This window comes from Epinephelus moara, chromosome 19, assembly GCF_006386435.1.
Source record: "Epinephelus moara isolate mb chromosome 19, YSFRI_EMoa_1.0, whole genome shotgun sequence".
Taxonomy (NCBI): Eukaryota; Metazoa; Chordata; class Actinopteri; order Perciformes; family Serranidae; genus Epinephelus; species Epinephelus moara.
The window spans coordinates 13,755,287-13,774,491 of NC_065524.1; the positions used below are offsets into that span (position 1 = coordinate 13,755,287).

Consider the following 19,205-nt stretch of genomic DNA (forward strand, 5'->3'; position numbering starts at 1 on the left):
TCCTTATAGAACAACTGTTGATGGAAGAGTGGCAATGGGCAGGTGTCTGTAAATATGTTCCCCTGAAACTGGTCTGATTTAATGTAAAGAAGGAGTTTCTCAACACTTCATACGGGAATGTGAAAAATGTATTTCAGTCATATTCTCTTTCAGTGAGCAAAACGCTAAGATTGTTTATTAAATATCACCACCATGATATCTGCCTGTTTGACACAGTCAACGTGCCTTCTATATCTGAGTGTTCCTCTTTGTGATAACCTGCATGATGCAACCCAATAAAAACGATCTGACAGCGAGAGCACCTGAATTTCCATCTACACTGATGTGGCACTTTGCATGCAGAGAGCACCATTATAAAGCCTGTGTGACTTTGACCAGGGGGTGATAAATACCCAAATGAATTGTTGCCTGCTGTATAACAGCCTTCAGTAACATTTCAGCTGGCAAGTGGCCACTCAGAGATATGGAGCCACTGACTAATATTTGCATTTTTACATTTTACAGAGAGGCTATAGCAAGCACTTCACAGCACCTCCCACCCAATACTCATGTACACTGTTAAACACAATTTCTCTCTCTCTGAAATAATAAAGGTACTTGTGCTTTATGTGTAGTGTGCCATTAAATACTCTCCCTATTTCTCCCAGCTTTTAATAGCTGCATTAATTACCCCTGCATTAATCAGCCATTCACATTACACTCCCAGAGGAGCAGACAGTATGCAACCCCACCGATGGCTACATGGTATTTGACCTGGGTCTTGGGTCGGTGATTAAACTATCAGACAGACTGCTATGGCTTTGGCCCCACTGATCCATTGGCAGCAGCTCAGGGGTGAGATGCCGAGGCCTTTTCCTATTGTCATAAAGGCCTGCCTTAGTGCTGGATTACTGTAAGCCTGGCTGGCTGGCTAGCAGTGACATTTTCATACCATTAAATGACACATAACTCAGTGTCTGATTGGATCACTGTCTGCCCAACAGACAGGCCAGCACCAGTTCAAGAGACCAGCGAACGCAGAGAGCGTCGCGGTAATGTTTTACATAAACTCGGCTCAGACTACGTTAATAACGTTTAAGCAAGAGTTTCATAATAGCCGCATGACATACAGCACTAATGAATAGTGATCACTTTCTAAATGTCGGCTCACATTAGGGGTTTTATGTAATATTTATATAATTTGTGGCAAAGCAAGCTTGTATGAAGCACGTGTATTTAGGCAGGAGTTGGAAAGACCCAAAAATCTGCTAAGAATTAATCTTTTAGTTGAATACAGTCATGTCAAGAGTCTTTTTGGCTCGGCGAAGAAGAGATTACACTGGAGATTATCTAAACTACATTTCACAATTCCACTCCGATGCAACATCCTCTGTCTGTTTGAGAAGCAGAATTTAGACATTAAAACCAACTCTCAAACTGTGAACTTATTCCTGTATACCCACATGTCACAAACATTCATTTAAACCTTTAGACTTTACAGATATCCCTTAAGTGAAAGCATTGGTTCCATTAGAATTCTTTCAAACGTACCTTTGGCAGGATTTATATGAAATCCAGATGCAATATTTTACAAAAGCATCATAAATTCCACATCAGGCTGCACACAGAGATATCTGCCTGTACCAGAGAGCCAATCAGAGGGATGTTGAAGCTGAAGGTTGTGAGGTGTGTATGTGTCTTACCTCTAGCACCTTTCCTGTAATGAACTGATGACACGCCTCACACTGAACTCCAAAATGGATCTGGTAGTCCTTCTCACAGTAGGGGGCGCCATCCCTGAGAGGACACAGACAAATCTAAACAGCAGGGACTTGACAGTGAATCATATCGTGTGTGTGAACAGTATGCGGGCCTGAATTTGTAAAGTAGCCTGTAATTACAGTGGATATGAGATGCTTACTTGCTGATGTACTCCCCGGTCAGCACTTTGCTGCAGGCCTTACACTTAAAGCAGCCCAGATGCCACTGTTTGTCCAGTGCTAGAAGAGCCTGTCCATTCTTAATGTCTCGACCACATCCTGCACAATCTGCGAAAAGCAAAAGTGGCATGGCTGAAACACACGACCAAAACTACAAGACAGTACAACAACAGAGCAAGGAAATGCCTCCAGAGTAAAATAATGCGCGCTTAAGGGTTTGTTTCATGTAAAAACCGGTCCTTTAATGGGCTCACAATATTAACAAATGCAAATTGCAGCACGCAAAGAGCGAGACATCTTGTCAGTTCTGACCCAAGACACTAGATGGTGATAGAGCGTAACTGGCAATGTTCTGACAGCTGCCTCTTTCTATCATCCACATCTCCCTTACCATGGCTCTAAAAGCTCCATCCATATCCAAGTGGGATCCCGAGGCTCTAAAAGTGCAAGAGGTTGGTTCTAAACGAACAATCTTCCTGTCATCTCGTCTTTAATGAATAGAGGATGAAAGCAACACAGAGCCCACTGCAACCACAGGGGACGATAACTACGTAAGGCATAACGAGGTTGCGATGATGACGTGAGGAGAATCAGCATGCCTTATTTATAGGTGACCTTGTCTAAAAGCTCTTCAAACGCCAACAGAGAGACCAGTGGGGGTGTGGGAGAGAAAGAGAAAGAGAAAGAACAGGAAGAGGAAGAGAGGAAAGAGAAAGAGGGAGGATGAGAGGAGTTGGAAGAGGAGGGGTTTGAGGGCTGCACATTCGCTGTTCCAGAGGAAAGGAAATGCATGGCCATGCATTATTTAGCAAGGCCTGTCTTGGTGTTATTCATAAAGGAACATGGCTGGTCCAACACTAGGCTGCGTTTACACAGAAGAGGAGAGAATGAATGACACCCAAACATCATTCAGTCTTCAGGCATTGCTAGGCTGCAGGAGAGCTCCTTACATTCAGTGTCTTCTTTATGTGGAACTATTGAGTGATACAAACAGTTTAACACACTTAACTGCTAAACATTTCTCCTCTTTTATTTCCTTCCTCTTAACGTAAAGGTTTGACCTTGTGAAACAAATGCTTTTTACTATCTTGCTGAGAGTTGAAGGAGAAGAATGATACCACTTCATATGTCTGTTCAATATAAAGCTACAGCCAGCAGTAACGTAGCTTGGCTTGACTTAGTGGCTGCAAGAAACTGTGAGAAACAGCTAGCCTGGTTCTGTTCAAAATCTGCCTACCAGCACCTCTTAAGCTCACAAGTTACAAAGTTATATCTCATTTGTTCAATCTGCAGAAAAACTCCTGTGAAAGAACAACAAGCTGTAGGTTAGCTAAGCTAAGCTAACCAGTGCTAGCTTGAGCTTCATAAACCCAAGCAGCAACCTTCAGGGCTAAAAAATGAAGCCATTGCAGAAGTGCCTAACACTGCAGTTTCCCAAATGGCCACTTGAAGCTAGCTCCAAATATCCCAACAGACCCCCATGTTAAAATAACCAACTTTACAGCAGATATAAACATGTTTACAGCCTGGTACAAACAACAGTTTTGGTCTCTATTGCTAATTTTCCCCTTCATCTCAGGTTCTGAGTCAGATTGACCCCTCGCTCCTCCACAGCATCACCCTCTCTTTCAAATATGGTCCCCTCTGGCCCCGAAATCCAAGATGGCAACTGGGGACTTCGAAACAGGAGTCCATAAACCCATGTCGACATCACAGTGGCTATGTCCATTATTTTTATACAGTCTATATATTTGCCATATGTGAATTTGCTTTTCCTTGGACAGCAAAGCCATGCCTACATTGCCTGTGATTGGCTGTGATTAGACATTCTTACCCTAACTCTAACCAATCTCACTCCTCTTGCCTAAACCTAACCAACCCAACCAAACCAACCAACAAAGGCAACGACTACTGACTAATCTGAGGGAGATTTGCCTTTGCTATCCTAAGAACCGTACAGACATGAGTGCATTAGTCTTGTATGCTAACTCTCAGAAAGATCATGTGTAGCCTTTTTCCAAACACTTAAAACTACTCCTATAAGCAGGTATGGAAGGTTGGAAAAGTCCTCATGGAGTTTAATTTTCAAAGACTCCATGTTTTTTTTTTTTCAGCTGTGCCATTTTAGAAAGATATTCTTGATGTATTGCAACTCATTTTATAGACATTTCCCTAAATTCAGGCTGACATTCTTACTCTGGAAAAGTAAAGTTTTATTGGTTTGAACAATGTTTCGCTGCACAGCTCGAGTTTATGATGACTGAGACCACCAACAGGCTGCAGCTTGTGAAGGGGTTAATGTTCACAATTCCATATTTATGGCGGTTTTGTCGGTTTCAATTAAATTTATGCTAATTATGTGTGGGCAAGATGACTGATGTAAACCTGAAAATTATTCTTCACAGCACAGATATCACAGCTAAAATGACTGGTCAACAGCTACATTAAAATGCCATGCATGAATCATACCTGGAAGCTCAATTATCTAGACTTTTGTTTCACGAAAACTTTTTTAATTCCTTCAAGTAATTCACTTTCACTTTGAATCCTACTGCGAACCCACCAATTCTGTGCGGGAGCCATTATAGCATCAAGTGAAAACAAAAAGGCCTTCCTGTACATTCAACCTATGCGTGCATTTGTTTTTTAGACAATAGGAACTTACTGCTAGAGCCCAGGATGTCCTTTGGTCCTGGAGACATGGGCTCCACACAGTACTGACACAAGCAGTCCTTCCCGTTGAAGGTCACCCTGTCCCCTGCAGGGAACGGTCGTCTGGAAGAGGGGTGACATGAACAATCGGTCAACAAGACATGAGCTGTGTCCCCTCGTGGTGAGTTTAAGAGTTTATTAGCTGTGGCTTGCAGTCTGTCTGATAGGGCTTAAGATGACAGGACCTGGTGATGTGGATGTGTGTCAACACTGGGCGCCTCAGGAGGACATTTAGTCAGATGACGCAGACATGACACAAAGCATGGTACTGTAAACTGTCTACTGGAATTCCTGCCATCTTGGACTTTGATTGTCTGTCACTTCACATAATTCTGATCAGAATTTTATTAGTACTGTATTGGAAAGCTAAGTGCAAAGCAAAAAAATAAGATCTGGGTAACTTTTTATCAGCTAATGTAAAATGAATGAGTCTTACTTGCAGATGGTGCAGACGAAGCAGGCAGGGTGGTAGGTCTTGCCCAAAGCAGTGACCACTTCCCCCTCCACAAAGTCCCCACAGCCATTGCAGCGGGTGCCGTGCATGCGTTGGTAGTCCAGCGTGCACAGATACTCCCCATTCTTCATGAAGAACCCCCCCTGGGCGAGGTCACAGCCACACACTGTACGGGACACACACATTGGCACTCTGCAAGTCGGGTCATGTAGTGCTCTTCCCATGTAACACATTAAGCATCCGACCATCAACCCATCCAACTCCTCCACGCATCAGTAGCTTTGTTAAGACTTGCTAGTCTGTGTAATCCTGAGAGGCTCAGTGAATCCATGAAATGGATGCTGAAAAATACATTTTAACAGTTGTGTGTGTTACTATGTGAAATGTAAAGTACAAACCTTTCATCAGCATTCACAGTCACACACAGAAAAAAACCCTGAACCTTCTTTTCAAGGAGTTTCAAGGAACTCTGCATGGAGGGCTCTAGTTGATTAATCAGCACTAGCACCGCAAGGTCTTTTCATTGTCAGTGTGGAGGTAGAGTGTTCGATGCAAAACAATTCTACAATTGTCTGGCCCAGGAAATGGCCTTGATCTGTTTCTGACGATAACTGGCTCTAAATACTCCATACTTCACTGTCGGTCTCCAACAAGCTTCCTACTATTCAAATATAACCTTGTCATCTACACAACATGAAAGACTGGCAAAGGCAGAGATGGTAATTAGGGAACAATTCAGTGTTTGGGATATTTTAATATTGGTGTGATGCTGTTTTTGGGTTTTACTGACCATATAAAAGATTTACTATATTGAAGGAAATACGGAAATCTACAGAGCCAGGAAAGGTACATGGAGGGGGAGAAAAACAAGATACTTTCGAAAGTACTTTCATGAGATCTTGCAAAACCTTTGTGAAACGTTTTCATTTAGGTCAGTGTACTTCCAGGTCAGTTCAGCACCAGGAACAACCACAACAATGGAGCTCACACACCCACGGAGGAGGTTCATAGAATTTTATTTTGAGAATGGCCTCAAATATAAAGACATCAAATCAGTGTCTGGCAGTGGGCACAGTTCTCACTTTAGTGAGAGACATCTGAAGAGAAAACAAGGGGACACGGTGCAAAGAGTACTCTGACCTGGCTGTCCTCATTGCGTCTATCGTTCTTCCAACCTACTTTAGATGCAACTATGTCCATTTCCTTATGACAAAAGCCTCGACGGCTGCATTCTTATGAGAGCTCACTGGCCTCCAGTGAAATATGACAGCTCCAATAGCTTGGAAAATAGTGACACTGGGCCCTGAACTTGATGAATTTACTGTTTATCAGATCACAAATGAGACAAGAATTAGCGAGCTAGTCCCAGGCAGATTATAAGATTATGAGCCCATCACCTCTCCTACATGGGAACAAGACACCAGACTTTATAGTTTAGTCTCTAACCTCTTTATGTATCTCTTTGTTGTCATTTTGAGTCACGGTGTAGTTGTTTTGTGTCTCTCTAGTCATTTTCTAACTCTTTTTTTTGTCTTTCTTTGTAGTCAACTTGTGTCTTTTCTGGTCTTTTTATGTTTCTTTGTGGTCATTTTTAGTCTCTTTCTGGTCAGCGTGTGTCTCTTTAAATTACATTTAGCAGGTAAATGCTGGGGGAGCTGAAACTTTGGGGCCTGTGCCCACTAGACTATTCAGCGGCAGCTCTTGAGATGGACTTTCAGCTAGCAGCTATAGCAACTGGAATTCAGCCAGTGCAAACCCAGCGCCTTTCACATCTTTTTCTTCTCGATTTCTTCCCCACCATGTCCCTTTCCAGGCTCTGTGGAAATCAAAAATTTGTTTGTAGAATACTACAATGACTTTTATGTCTGTGATATCAAGCAGAGACACTCTGGGTGACTAAGGACTCATGGCTTTTCACTTTTGGGCTAAAACATGCCAGTTTTGAACTGTGTGAAATTCCTGCACCAAAGTTCATGGCGATCACTCCAACAGTTGTCAAGACATTTCACTCAAAAACACAAACATCAAAATCCCATTGGTGCTAGAGGAAAAGTCAGGGGATTGTCAAAGTCATTAGGGTTTAACTTCTGGGAACCATGAACATCAGTACAAAATGTCATGCCAAATAATCCAAAGTTGTTGAGAAGACCAAACAAACAGACCCACACTGGAACTTTGATTTTTCCTGGATTTTTCCCACTCATCAAGACTCACTGACTGCATATGTGTGTTTACTCCACATATGGTTTGATCAGACATTAGGCGTGTCTGTATGTACAGTATTTCAACCACATAATGATCACATGAGCCGTGCAGCCCGTCATTCCAGCACCACAGAGTGAGCCTGGGAATTTAATAGCCTTCTGGAAATACCAAAGCTGAGAGGGAAAATATTTTGATGTTTGAGATGACTGCACCTAATCATTCTTATGCAATGAGTTACGCTAAGTCCTGGAGATGAATGGGAGCGAGTGAGGGAGAGAATCAGATTTAATTGCATTAAGGCTCACGGGTGATGAGATTAGCTTGTAAGCTATGTGAGTCGAGGGAAGACCAGCAGTGGAGATTCGGTGGCCTTTGAACGTGATGTCCAACCACCTCGGCTTTTCAACACACGCATGCCATTACATTAATGTCTTCTTGGAAAATTAAGAGGGTCAACTTATGAAATGAAATGAAAGTGAATTCAGGGAAATTGAAAGGTTTCATGGAATGAGATAAATGCATGCAAAAAAGCAGCTACTTGGGATTTGTCTGCGAAGGGGATAATATGACTATCAATAAGCTCAGTCAACCTGAAATGACCGCAGCTGAGTAGTACAGTATTATTAGTTGTACAACTTGGGGGCTCACAAACGCACATATAAATTTAGAGCGAGGACTAGGACAGTGTGTCTTTTGGCTATTAAAGCAGTCTTCGTGTCTTCTTTGGCAACTGCCAACTCTGCACAAAGACAGAGACACACACGTACACTTTTAGTACCTCTGACTCTCTACAGGCATGTATATCCACTTGTAAAGGACAGAATTAGGTACTAATCTCAGTGTTTGCTTGTGTTATTCTGGGCTCTTGGTGAAGTAAGCTAACTCTTTAACAGTGCTCCAGCCACAGATTAACTACAAGGGTTTCATCGGGGCAGGTTCAGCCCACATGAGTGAGACTGCTTGGTTGGCCGTGGGCAGCTCCATCGTAATCATGCCAGAAATCCATCAGTAATAAGGCTAAACGCAGAAGGATTTGCACTGTCACTTGTCATAGTAGTCTGGATGGTACTTTAATTGAAGTATGTAGGTCTGAGAAGTGAAGATGAGTCATGCCACAATGTGTCCCCCTCGTTAGAGGAGGATGGAAAGGACGTTGTGGCCTTTAGGGACATGTACTGCTCATATCCAACTTTGTGTGAACAAGATGCTTTTTGGGACAGTTGTGGAAAAAGAACAATTTAGCTATCTTCACACTATAAGCCTTAGTGCTCAGCTCCAATTATTACTCAGATCCCAAAAGCTTTTTATTTGTCTGGTTATTGAGAGTGTACGTGCATCATGTAGCTGCAAGGCCATCAAAAACAACATAAATGAGGAAAAAAGGTCTGCATTCTTATTCCACGCCACAAGAGTTTTATCAAGACAACATTTCAATCCTACTTGACTCTTCATCAGCACCTAACGAAGCACCAAGTAGGAGTGAAACGTTGTCTTAAACTTTAGTGGGGTAAGTGTGCAGGTGTAACTTTTTTGCTTGGCTGTTTACACTATTTTTTAATGGTGGCCAGTAACAGAATCCACTGTGAACTGGTCACGGCCCTGAACTGACTGACATGCGCAGAGGGCCTCGGCGGGGCAATGGCTGCTACTTCTGTACGGAGGTGTACTGAGTCGGAGCCAGGAGTGGTGGGACTGTGGCGTGAATAGCTTCACTAAATCAGATTTCATCCAAAATTTCAGGGTGTCACATCACATCTGTCAGCGCCTTTCCACAAGACTCTCATGGCAAAACCCTCAGTTCAGTGGGGTTATGTAAAAGTTGCATGATTTCTGATATGACTTTAAAGAGAAAGGTTGTGTTGCAAAAAAAACACACCTGCAGCTGATTTAGGACTACATATGAAACTGACCCAAATCAGATTTGAAAAGATCAGATTTCATGCTATGGAAAAAACAGATCTGAGTCACATACGGGCAAAAAATCTGATTTGAGCCACCCCTGCCTGCAGTCTGAACGTAGCCCTTGTTTAGCTGCACTTCTGTCTTTTCACATAAAAGGTCACCAGATACATGACTCTTATATACCTGTGACCTATGACACTACATCACAGGGGAGGACCATGTTTTGGAAAACACAACTATAGTCAGCATTAGGCAGCATGTACTGAATGAAAGGAGGCAAATGTCCTACTATTGTGACAATATGAAATTAGCTATGAATTTTAAAACTTCACACCTCAGCTGCCAATTTTCACACAACTCCCACATTATTATTTTCCAATTCAGAAAAAATAAACTGTCTGAGGGCTGATTTCTAAATTGTAAACACATAATTTATTTACCAAAGACCGGTCTCTCTGATCATAATATTAGGGTTGTCTCAGTTGGAGTAAAGCTGAGCCAAATCACAAGCAGTGAATACAAGTGAATACCATTCAACAAGAAATATTTAACCACATTAAATGCCAGTACCTTTACAGGTGAAGCACTTGAGGTGGAAGTGCTTGTTCTGCACCCGCAGCACTTCGCCTTTACATGGCTGCCCGCACTTGTAGCACTGAATCAGGGGCTTCTCTGTGGAGTGGTGTTGTTGTTGTGTGTCCTGCGCATGAGCCACTGCAAAAGAGGAGACATAATTGTGGTCGCTTAGTGCCGCTTTTGTAACATTGCTTTTAGGTTTTTTTAAGTTGTGTTCATCTGAGGACGCACTGTGAGAATCTGAAAACCGCAGCATCACACAAACCCCTGAGATAAAGACCAACTGCTGAGAGCCTGTCAGGGTAAAAAAAAAACAACATTGACCAGGACAGCACAACTTGGGGTTCACGGCCCAGATAGGCTCTCTGGAGAGTAACAGCCTAAATATAGTCTGTCTTGATCAGTGGAGGATGGAGAGGCAAAAATGCTGAGGCGCGCAGGGCTTGGTAAATGGCATGCTAAAAGGGTATTGATGAAATCAGTTTTGCTATTGAGTTTACAGTTCTTTCATCCTCAAAGGAAATATAATGGCCCATTTGCTGTCAATGCCTAGCTTATGTTCCCAGGAATCAATGGTGTAAGGTAGGTACAACAGGCCGGAGTGCACGCTATTTTAAGGGGGCTTAAATTGTTGGTTTAAATTGTCAGTCTTGACTGATTTTGCATATAAACTATCTGCTGTATATCATAATGTATTGTCACATGAATGAATAGAGACTTGACATTGGACAACATTATTGTACATATTACCCACAAATCATTATTGCATATCTGTGTTTAACAAAACACCAAAGAACAAAAATATATATATATATATTTAATTGAATGTTTTTGTAGTTCATTAACACTTTTTATGGTTAATGCAGAGAAAGCATAACATTTTGTTATAGATATACTGACTTTCTTTTACAAAAACCATGACTTGGATGGGTTTGCCTTTTCAAAGGCAAATACAGCAAATGGCACCATTTTTAATTTAATGTGAGTTCCTCTCCGAACACAGGCAAATCTCCAAGTTGGCAATCAGAATTGCTCAAGGGCCCAATGTCTAAAATATATGGGTGTAAGGCCCACTCTTTCCATGCCCCTGCCAAATGGGCCCCAATGCAACCACACTGACCTAATATACACCCCTGACACCAATCATTTTGCAGTGCATCTTATATATGGCTTCTTATTGCCATGTTTATGTGAGTTTTGGTGTCAAACACAGTTTGAGATGAACTCCTGTCCCACACTTTTTGGGCTTGTGAAGTGTTCCATTCTCCCCTGTGGATGTCAAGTGACAGTAAGCAGAGCACGGCGTTCAGCTCAGATAACAACAAAACAGAGCAGGCTTAAAAACTGGCTATGTTTGAATATCTCCCTCTGTGGAAGTTGCACATGAGTGAATGAATGCCAACTACACTGCCTGTGTGCTGATACAAGGAAAACAAGAATAAGAATAAGGCACGGATGTGACGCAGGAGAAGAGCAACTTTGCACAAGACTAAGTCACAGCTGTGCTAGCAGCTGCGTAAGGCTGTACTTAGGCACAGCTGTGCTTTGAGCTAAAGGCTAACGTCAGCATGCTAACACAATGACAATGTTAACATGCTGATGTTTAGCAGCTGTAAGGTTTATTATGTTCGCAAACAACTATTAAACAGAGAATGCTGAGTCTGATCTCAGATGTTATCAGTAGTTTGTTATAGTGGAGTTAAAAACATTGATTAATAGATACATATTGATTCTGCATATTTTAAACTGTTTCAATACCAGCTGTGCTTTCTTGCTCTCTCTTATTGTTAATGTTTACTTCAGTCACTCTGCTGTTCTCTGCAACCAGGAAAAGAAAAGTCGTCGCTGTTGTGTTATAGTCTTGATATACTGTATATCTTTAAATAAAAAAATGTAACTGTATACCTCAATGTCAATTTTTCCAAGTGGTAAGTTATAGAAAATTATATCAAATATTGATATTTTTCCAGGTATTGTATCAAAGTTAGAAATTCCAGTATCATGACAACACTAGTACGGTCTAAAACCTGTATGGGAAGTGAAGGGATCACCAAAGACATTAGGCTACAATTCATCCTGAGGGGAATATCTGAATTAAATGTCATGGCAATCCATTCACTTGGTTTCAAGACAGTTCACACAAAGCTACAAATGTCAACCTAATGGCGGCGCTGGAGAAAAAGTCAAGGGAATTACCAAAGTGAATGTCTGCACCAAGTTTTGTGCCAATACATCATGTGGATGTTTAGATATTTCACTGGATGGTTGAAAACTTTGACCTCCTGGTGGTGCTACAGTAAAAGTCAGAGGATCACCAAAGTCAGTAGGGTTCATTCTCTGGGGACCATGAAAGCATGTACTACATTTCATGGCAATCCATGAAGCAGTTGTTGAGATATTGTTGTCCCTAAAGCTAACACGACTACAAATGGTGTCGAAATAACCTAAAAAAAAATCTGAATCTGAACCTATATTAATGCCATTATTTTAAAATGACTCAGCATACATTGAGCTTAACCTGAGTAAAGATTTAGACATCACCTTCTTAATGTGAGGTATTGGGACAGCCATCATAATTATGTAAGACACAGAAGCTATTGTCAACGTGCCTTATCTCTACAAGCAGGATCCAGTATTATCTTAAGATCCACAACACGTCAGCCTGTGGCTCTCCTCAGAAAAAGTTTGGGCGTCTCTGACACAGACAGACATTAATCCAGTGCTACTGTACCGGATGTAAATACTGCTGCAGTGCCGCACTGCACACAGCTTATCAGCTGTTCTGGAACCAGCAGATTATTTCACATTCAGGAGCATTAACTAGCAAGGCAGCCCCTTTCTCTCATCCTCTCGTCTCCTCTTTTTCTCTCTTTTTCAAACAAAGATACACACACAAACATTCACACACACACACACACACACACACACAGAATACACATGAAAGGATCTTTGCTCTTTCTGCTCTGCAATGAATCATTAGTCTGCAAGGCTAAAATAAGACACCACCAAAGGCACAGAAATAGCATCATGACCAATCAATGGTCTACCGTAGTGAGACATTAGTCTAGATTATTGATGACTTGGCCCACCTTGCTTCACTTCTTTCTGATATCGAGAGGGGGTTTAATTGCAGTAAAATCAAATCAGCAAGAGATCCCAGTCTCCAGAATTTTCTTAATGAGACACTTCAGCAGTCTTTGATTCACCGTCTTGGGGCAGTCTAAATGTCCTGTGCCATTTCTTAAGGATGCAATTTAAAGTGCATCAGTCTATTCATAATTTGGATTGAAAAAGAAGTGAGAGAAGTTGTGAAAAAAAAAAAAAACAGTAAGAGAAGACGACGGGATAACAGAAGGGAGGCGAGAAGGAATGTGGGTACGAGAAGGTGGAGGATCTGTCTCCCTGGTGTCTCTGATGTGATTACACTCAGCAGGACAATGAGTCATCTCTGGGTGAACCAGACTACTGTGACAGTGAACTGAGTCTCAGCAGCTCTGTGTGTGACATTGCACCTCCATAGAAAAACACAAGCCATCTGGGTAACTGCACACTGCAAAAATATCCAATCTAACAAGTCATTTTAAGCCTCGTGCACACTTTTCATCCTGGAACAACTTGTGGAAAATTCCATTTTTTTGGCCACCATTTCTATAATGACAGCACTGGCTAAGAAATCTGGAAACACAGACAACAAAGTCCAGCACTGCAAGAGATGTGAGCAGTCAGATTATCAGACTCTATTTGGACTTTACGTTACTTTACTTTGTTACTCAAAGCAGCTCTGTCAAAGTGCTTTAAACAACTCCAAATCTTCCACACCCACATGTTGCATCTTTTGTATTTAACACATGTAGAAATCGAAAAGCAGCCCTACAGTTTGGAGAATTCCAGCTGCTAGCTTAGCCTCGGTGACTGCACACAGTTCTGCACAAGTCCTGACCTCAGCTGTGCAGCTCACATACCTCCAACTCTAAACAAAACTAGGTTATTCCTAAAGGTGTGTCCATAGCTAAGAAAACATAACATATGAATAAGATAACTCTGGAATTGTTGAGAGTCGCATTCCTCTAACTTGAGAGACTCTGCCTCCCCCACAGCTTGGGCCCCTGCACCAAGCTAGCATGTCCTGGACCAGTCTGTGCTCCAAAACCTTCCAGTAAGACAGTGAACAAATACACCTTGCTAGTACTGGGTTGGACCCCCTTTTGCCTTCAGAACTGCCTTAATTCTTTGTGGCATAGATTCAACAAGGTGCTGGAAACATTCCTCAGAGATTTTGGTCCATATTGACATGATAGCATCACACAGTTGCTGCAGATTTGTTGGCTGCACATCCATGATGCTAATCTCCCATTCCACCACATCCCAAAGGTGCTCTATTGGATTGAGATCTGGTGACTGTGGTGGTCACTGGAGTACAGTGAACTCATTGTCATGTTCAAGAAAGCAGTTTGAGATGATTTGAGCTTTGTGACATGGTGCGTTATCCTGCTGGAAGTAGCCATCAGAAGATGGGTACACTGTGGTCATAAAGGGATGGACACGGTCGGCAACAATACTCAGGTAGGCTGTGTTGCTTAAAGGATGGTCAGTTGGTACTGAGGGGCTCAAAGTGTGCCAAGAAAATATCCCACACATCATTACACCACCACCACCAGCCTGAACCATTGATACAAGGCAGGATGGATCCATGCTTTCATGTTGTTTACGCCAAATTCTGCCCCTACCATCTGAATGTCGCAGCAGAAATCAAGACTCATCAGACCAGGCAACATTTAACCATTCTTCTATTGTCCAATTTTGGTGAGCCCGTGTGAATTGTAGCTTCAGTTTCCTGTTCTGCTGTTCATGCTGTGCTGTTCATTCAGAGATGGTCTTCTGCAGACCTTGGTTGTAACGAGTGATTACTTGAGTTACTGTTGCCTTTCTATCATCTTGAACCAGTCTGGCCATTCTCCTCTGACCTCTGGCATCAACAAGGAATTTTCACTCAGAGAACTGCTGCTCACTGGATATTTTCTCTTCTTCAGACCATCCTCTGTAAACCCTAGAGATGGTTATGTGTGAAAATCCCAGTAGATCAGCAGTTTCTGAAATACTCAGACCAGCCTGTCTGGCACCAACAACCATGCCACGTTCAAAGTCACTTAAATCACCTTTCTTCCCCGTTCTGCTGCTCGGTTTGAACTTCAGCAGGTCGTCTCGACCATGTCTACATGCCTAAATGCATTGAGTTGCTGCCACGTGAGCAGAAGTAATATTAAGTAATTAACTGCCTGAAAAAAAAAAAAAAACACTTTTAAATGACATGAACTTCATTCAATGGGCCATACACACTCACTCAAGTTGCTCGCTCATCACTCCATGGCTTTATAGCTGACTAGTCCAGCTTATTCGATGTGTTTATCTCTCAAGCAGATGTTTTGCCTATTAAGGAGAGGATCCTCAAAATGTTTGTCCGACAACCTGTTCCTCCTTGGAGTCAGCACACGAATGTCCAGGCTGAGGAGCCTCTCCACTGGATTTGGAATTGTGTTTCTGAGAATCTGGCTGATATTCACTCTCCTTTTAGCTCTGCTTTTGGTCTCCATCAACACCTGATGGAAATATCTCTTTCGCTGCTAAATGCTACCCTATGTTTACCAGTTGCTGTTATCTTTTGCTGTTTGGTACTGAGCTGGTAGCATAAAGAGGATGTTTACAGTTTATTTTGCTGAGAACAGCTGCCTGCTTGTCTGACACCAATGCTGATAAGAGTGGTGACAGTGAACCAAAACAATTGCAGGCTCTGAATCCTAAGCAATGTGTTAAAAAACACCAGAAAAGCTCAGCAGATCTGAGGGGGAAACTGGAAAGAAAGGTGGCAATAATTCTCTGTGGGTTTGCTCCTACGTGCAAAACCTTTCACAGCAGTTGTTTTATGTTAATATAAAAATACTGATAAGAGCAGCATTAAAGTCTATATTTTTCCTTGTGGTGATGCCCAAAATCTCTCTTTGAGCCTCTTTGTACTGCCAACTTACTATTTTTAACATTTCATAGAGTGTTGTGTTGTCAGCGGGGACAGCCCAACATGGAAAAGTCAACATTGCTAACGTCACAACAAGTTGACAAAAATCCAAGGCAGATGTTTGAATCACATGCACCGAGGATCTAAAAAAATGAGCTTTGGATGGGAATCTATGAGCGCTGTGTGTTTTTCCAGCCTAGCCCCACCTCCTCCACTGAAGAGCGTTTGCCTCAGCCGTGGCTGCACAGAGGAAGAGAGACTGTGGCAAGCCGAGTTGGGTACTTTAGATGGTGTTTCATACAAATGAGGGAAGCCAACATCAAAAGACATGTTACATTTACTGAAAGGATTCAGATTGAACCATTTATAGGAGCTGTTTGGACATAAACCATCAGTGAGGTCTCTTTCAGGCGTTTAGCAGGCCTCCACACTTATGACTATGTTTACAAAAGCATGACTTCAAGCAATTTCACTGCAATAGCATGGATTTGAAATGAATCCATTCGTAAGTCTTTAGGGGTTCTTGTGATGGGAGCAAAATGGCGCTTGATTTGCTAGAATGTATATTATATAATGCTATAAATAAGTAAGCACGCGGTACATGAAGCAACCTCAGCACAGAGCAACTTACTGTGAAATATACAGTAGTACATTTTTTCCGACTGCTGCTCACATTCCTCATTCTGGGCTGGATGTGTTGGCTGTGCTGACAGAGTGATCTGTCCTGCCTCATCACCAGGGGATAAAGTGACTGATATGAGCCTAAACACACAATGAACACACACTGACGCACACACAGACACACACACAACTGTGGTGCTGAGGGAACAATAACCAGCAGAGCATCCCAAAGCCAGGCGTTAGAGGAAAGGGGGCTGCTCTCTCCACCCCTACATCCCAACCCACCCCCCACCCATTTAAGCAGAGCCGAGCTGCGTTGGCAATAATAAAGGCTGCAGATGATACTCTGGAGGGAAGTGAAGAAGGCCATCTTGAATCCCCTGAGGACAGATTTTCCTGTAACACGTGCCCCAGCCACGCTGGTAAATAACAAAAAGCGAGGTTATTGAGAGGGATTTGCTTCAGACTTTGTTGCCTTCATTTCCTACCATGAACCCCGAGGAACGCAAAACCATAGTAGTTTGCAAATGCACTGGGAAAAGGGGAATTCAATTAAACAATAGATGAGACGAAAAGGTCTAATAAAATATTCAGTCGTTCACCGCCTTTGTTACTGTAAGAGTCACAGATGAGAAGGGTTTCCAGTACAGACAGAGAGCAGCCCCAAAGGAGTGTGTGTCTGTACAGTATGCGTGCATGCATGTTAGTGTGTATGATTGTGTTTGTTACAAAGATAGACAGATTAAGAGAGTGGTAGAAGCAGTCGTCTCCACTCTCGGCATCCATTCCAATACTTTTGGCCCCAGATGTGTCTGCTCCAGAGACAAAAAACACACACAAGCACTCTTTTAACTCCAGTACCCATCCAATCCAACCAGTTGTTTGGGATGGAATATTCCAGGGGGGTCTGACCCATAATGAATATCAAAGGGCACAAAATATACCCACCATGAAATCCCCATGCGTGATCAGATGAGTGTGTGCCTGGGGGAGGGCGCTTGGAGCTCTTCATCACCCAGACATAACAAGGGGCTCTTAACCCTCCTCTCCATGAATATGTATGGCTGTATTCACCACCTCCCCGCCCCTCCGCCCCACCACCAGCGTCCCAGACAAAGCACTTCAAACACGGGCACAAATTGCGGGGGGGAACCCTATCGGGCTCCACCAGGCCCCCACAACCTTGAATAACTAATCCCCAGGGACCTGGGTGTGGAATAATGATCTGTTCTGTATGGTTGAACGCCACAGTGCGGAGCGTTTGTTGTTGGGCAGGTACATGATAATAATACCACGCTGATAAACAGACAGAGGGACTTCCAGTCCAGCCGGTTGCCTGAGAGGAGACAATGGTGGCTTCATGAACTGCAGAAGCCATTGTGTTTGTAGAAGAGGAGATGATGAAGGCCTTGGCTCTTTGCCTCTGAATGACGGGTCATTACGGCCCCTCACTCCTGTGTCGTATTTCCTGTGATAGTCAAACCGCTTGATGCCAGACAGGGAGGATGTTTGTTGACTGCCACAATGTATGGCTACAGTCTGTGTTTCTTTCGTGTGATTCTCACATCGCTCTTGTTGTTATAGCCTGTATATTTTAGGTCAGTGACTGTCTCTGCCCGGCCGACCACTTATCTCATCTGTATATTCTGGTCCTATGTGCCAGCTGTACAAACAGTGTGTGTCTATGAGAGTGCGTGATGCATTGATGTCTGTGAAAGGGTTTAGCTCCTCTTTCAGGGGGGCAGACACTGGCAAGCTTCAAAGATGAGGCACCACTGCAGTTGTCTGCAGCACTCTGCGAAATCACGGGAAGCAGCTACACAGGCACATGACATCAGGCTCTCATGTCAAAATGTTCTGCTTGTGAATGCAGAGAGTTCTGGGACTTGGTGACGTACACGTGATGACGATTATCTAATTTCTCAGAGAGCGGTCAGCAGGGCTTCTTACGCAATTTAAAGCTGAGAGCGCAAGAAAGGGGAAGAGCATAAATTAATCAACTAGTTGTACAAATCTCAGAAGCACGTGTAGATCAAGATCAGACTGCCTTGGGTACACATGGCCCCAATAAATTACAAACTATTTCAAGGGTGTTCTTGGCTTTGAAAATAGGACAACCGCCTGCAAGCAGACAAAATGCTAACTCTGCAATCCTTTTATTATGATTCATCACTCTGAGCATACAGTATAATTCAGTATTTGGTCAGCTGTGCAGCCTGATGGTACAGAGCCCACCTGGCCTCAGACAGGTGGCGTGATGAGATACAAGACGGAATCATAGGTCACAGAAGACTTGCCGTAGCTTTCTGAAAACTACAGGTCTCTAAATGTGGACAATAAAGCCAGACAAGTCTCCTGCCACCGACAGATCCCAAGAGTCAGCCGGCGAGGCAGCGGGTCACGTCTACGGAAAACTTTCAGAGGGATTGCGGGATGTGAACATGTGGCAGCCAGAGGTTAAGAGTGTTCTGCCAGCGCGGGAACTCGATGGCAAAGGCCTCTTTTTTCTTTGTGGCCAGTGGAATCCACATCAAGAGAACAAGCTCCAGAGCTGGACACCGCCTCCAGCCACCAGCGCGCTGTCAGATACATAAACAAACCTACACACTCATATCTGTCAAACAAAATCTGTAAACGTGTTTTTTTTTTTGGTGATCGAAATATTTTCAGACAGAACGTAGAAATATCACATGCCCACACACTGAAGGCTTTTTGTCTACACGAGCTGGAGGATCAACTTAGAAAGCAATGGAACACAGGAGTATCAAGCTGGTAAATTGAGAGAGTAAAATGGTGACGTATGATA

At 42.9% G+C, this 19,205-nt stretch overlaps 1 protein-coding gene across 3 annotated transcripts in view; it reads right to left on the reverse strand.

Annotated features, from left to right (window-relative positions):
• ablim1a (actin binding LIM protein 1a) overlaps positions 1–19,205 on the reverse strand; it is a 44,368-nt gene that overhangs the window by 16,087 nt on the left and 9,076 nt on the right. For all 3 annotated transcript variants that reach the window (XM_050070518.1, XM_050070516.1, XM_050070517.1), the window contains exons 2-6: positions 9,763–9,906; positions 5,068–5,251; positions 4,585–4,694; positions 1,901–2,027; positions 1,683–1,776 (exon numbers count right to left, since the gene is read on the reverse strand). In XM_050070518.1, the coding sequence (XP_049926475.1) occupies positions 1,683–1,776; positions 1,901–2,027; positions 4,585–4,694; positions 5,068–5,251; positions 9,763–9,906 (659 nt within the window). The remainder of the gene's footprint in view (positions 1–1,682; positions 1,777–1,900; positions 2,028–4,584; positions 4,695–5,067; positions 5,252–9,762; positions 9,907–19,205) is intronic.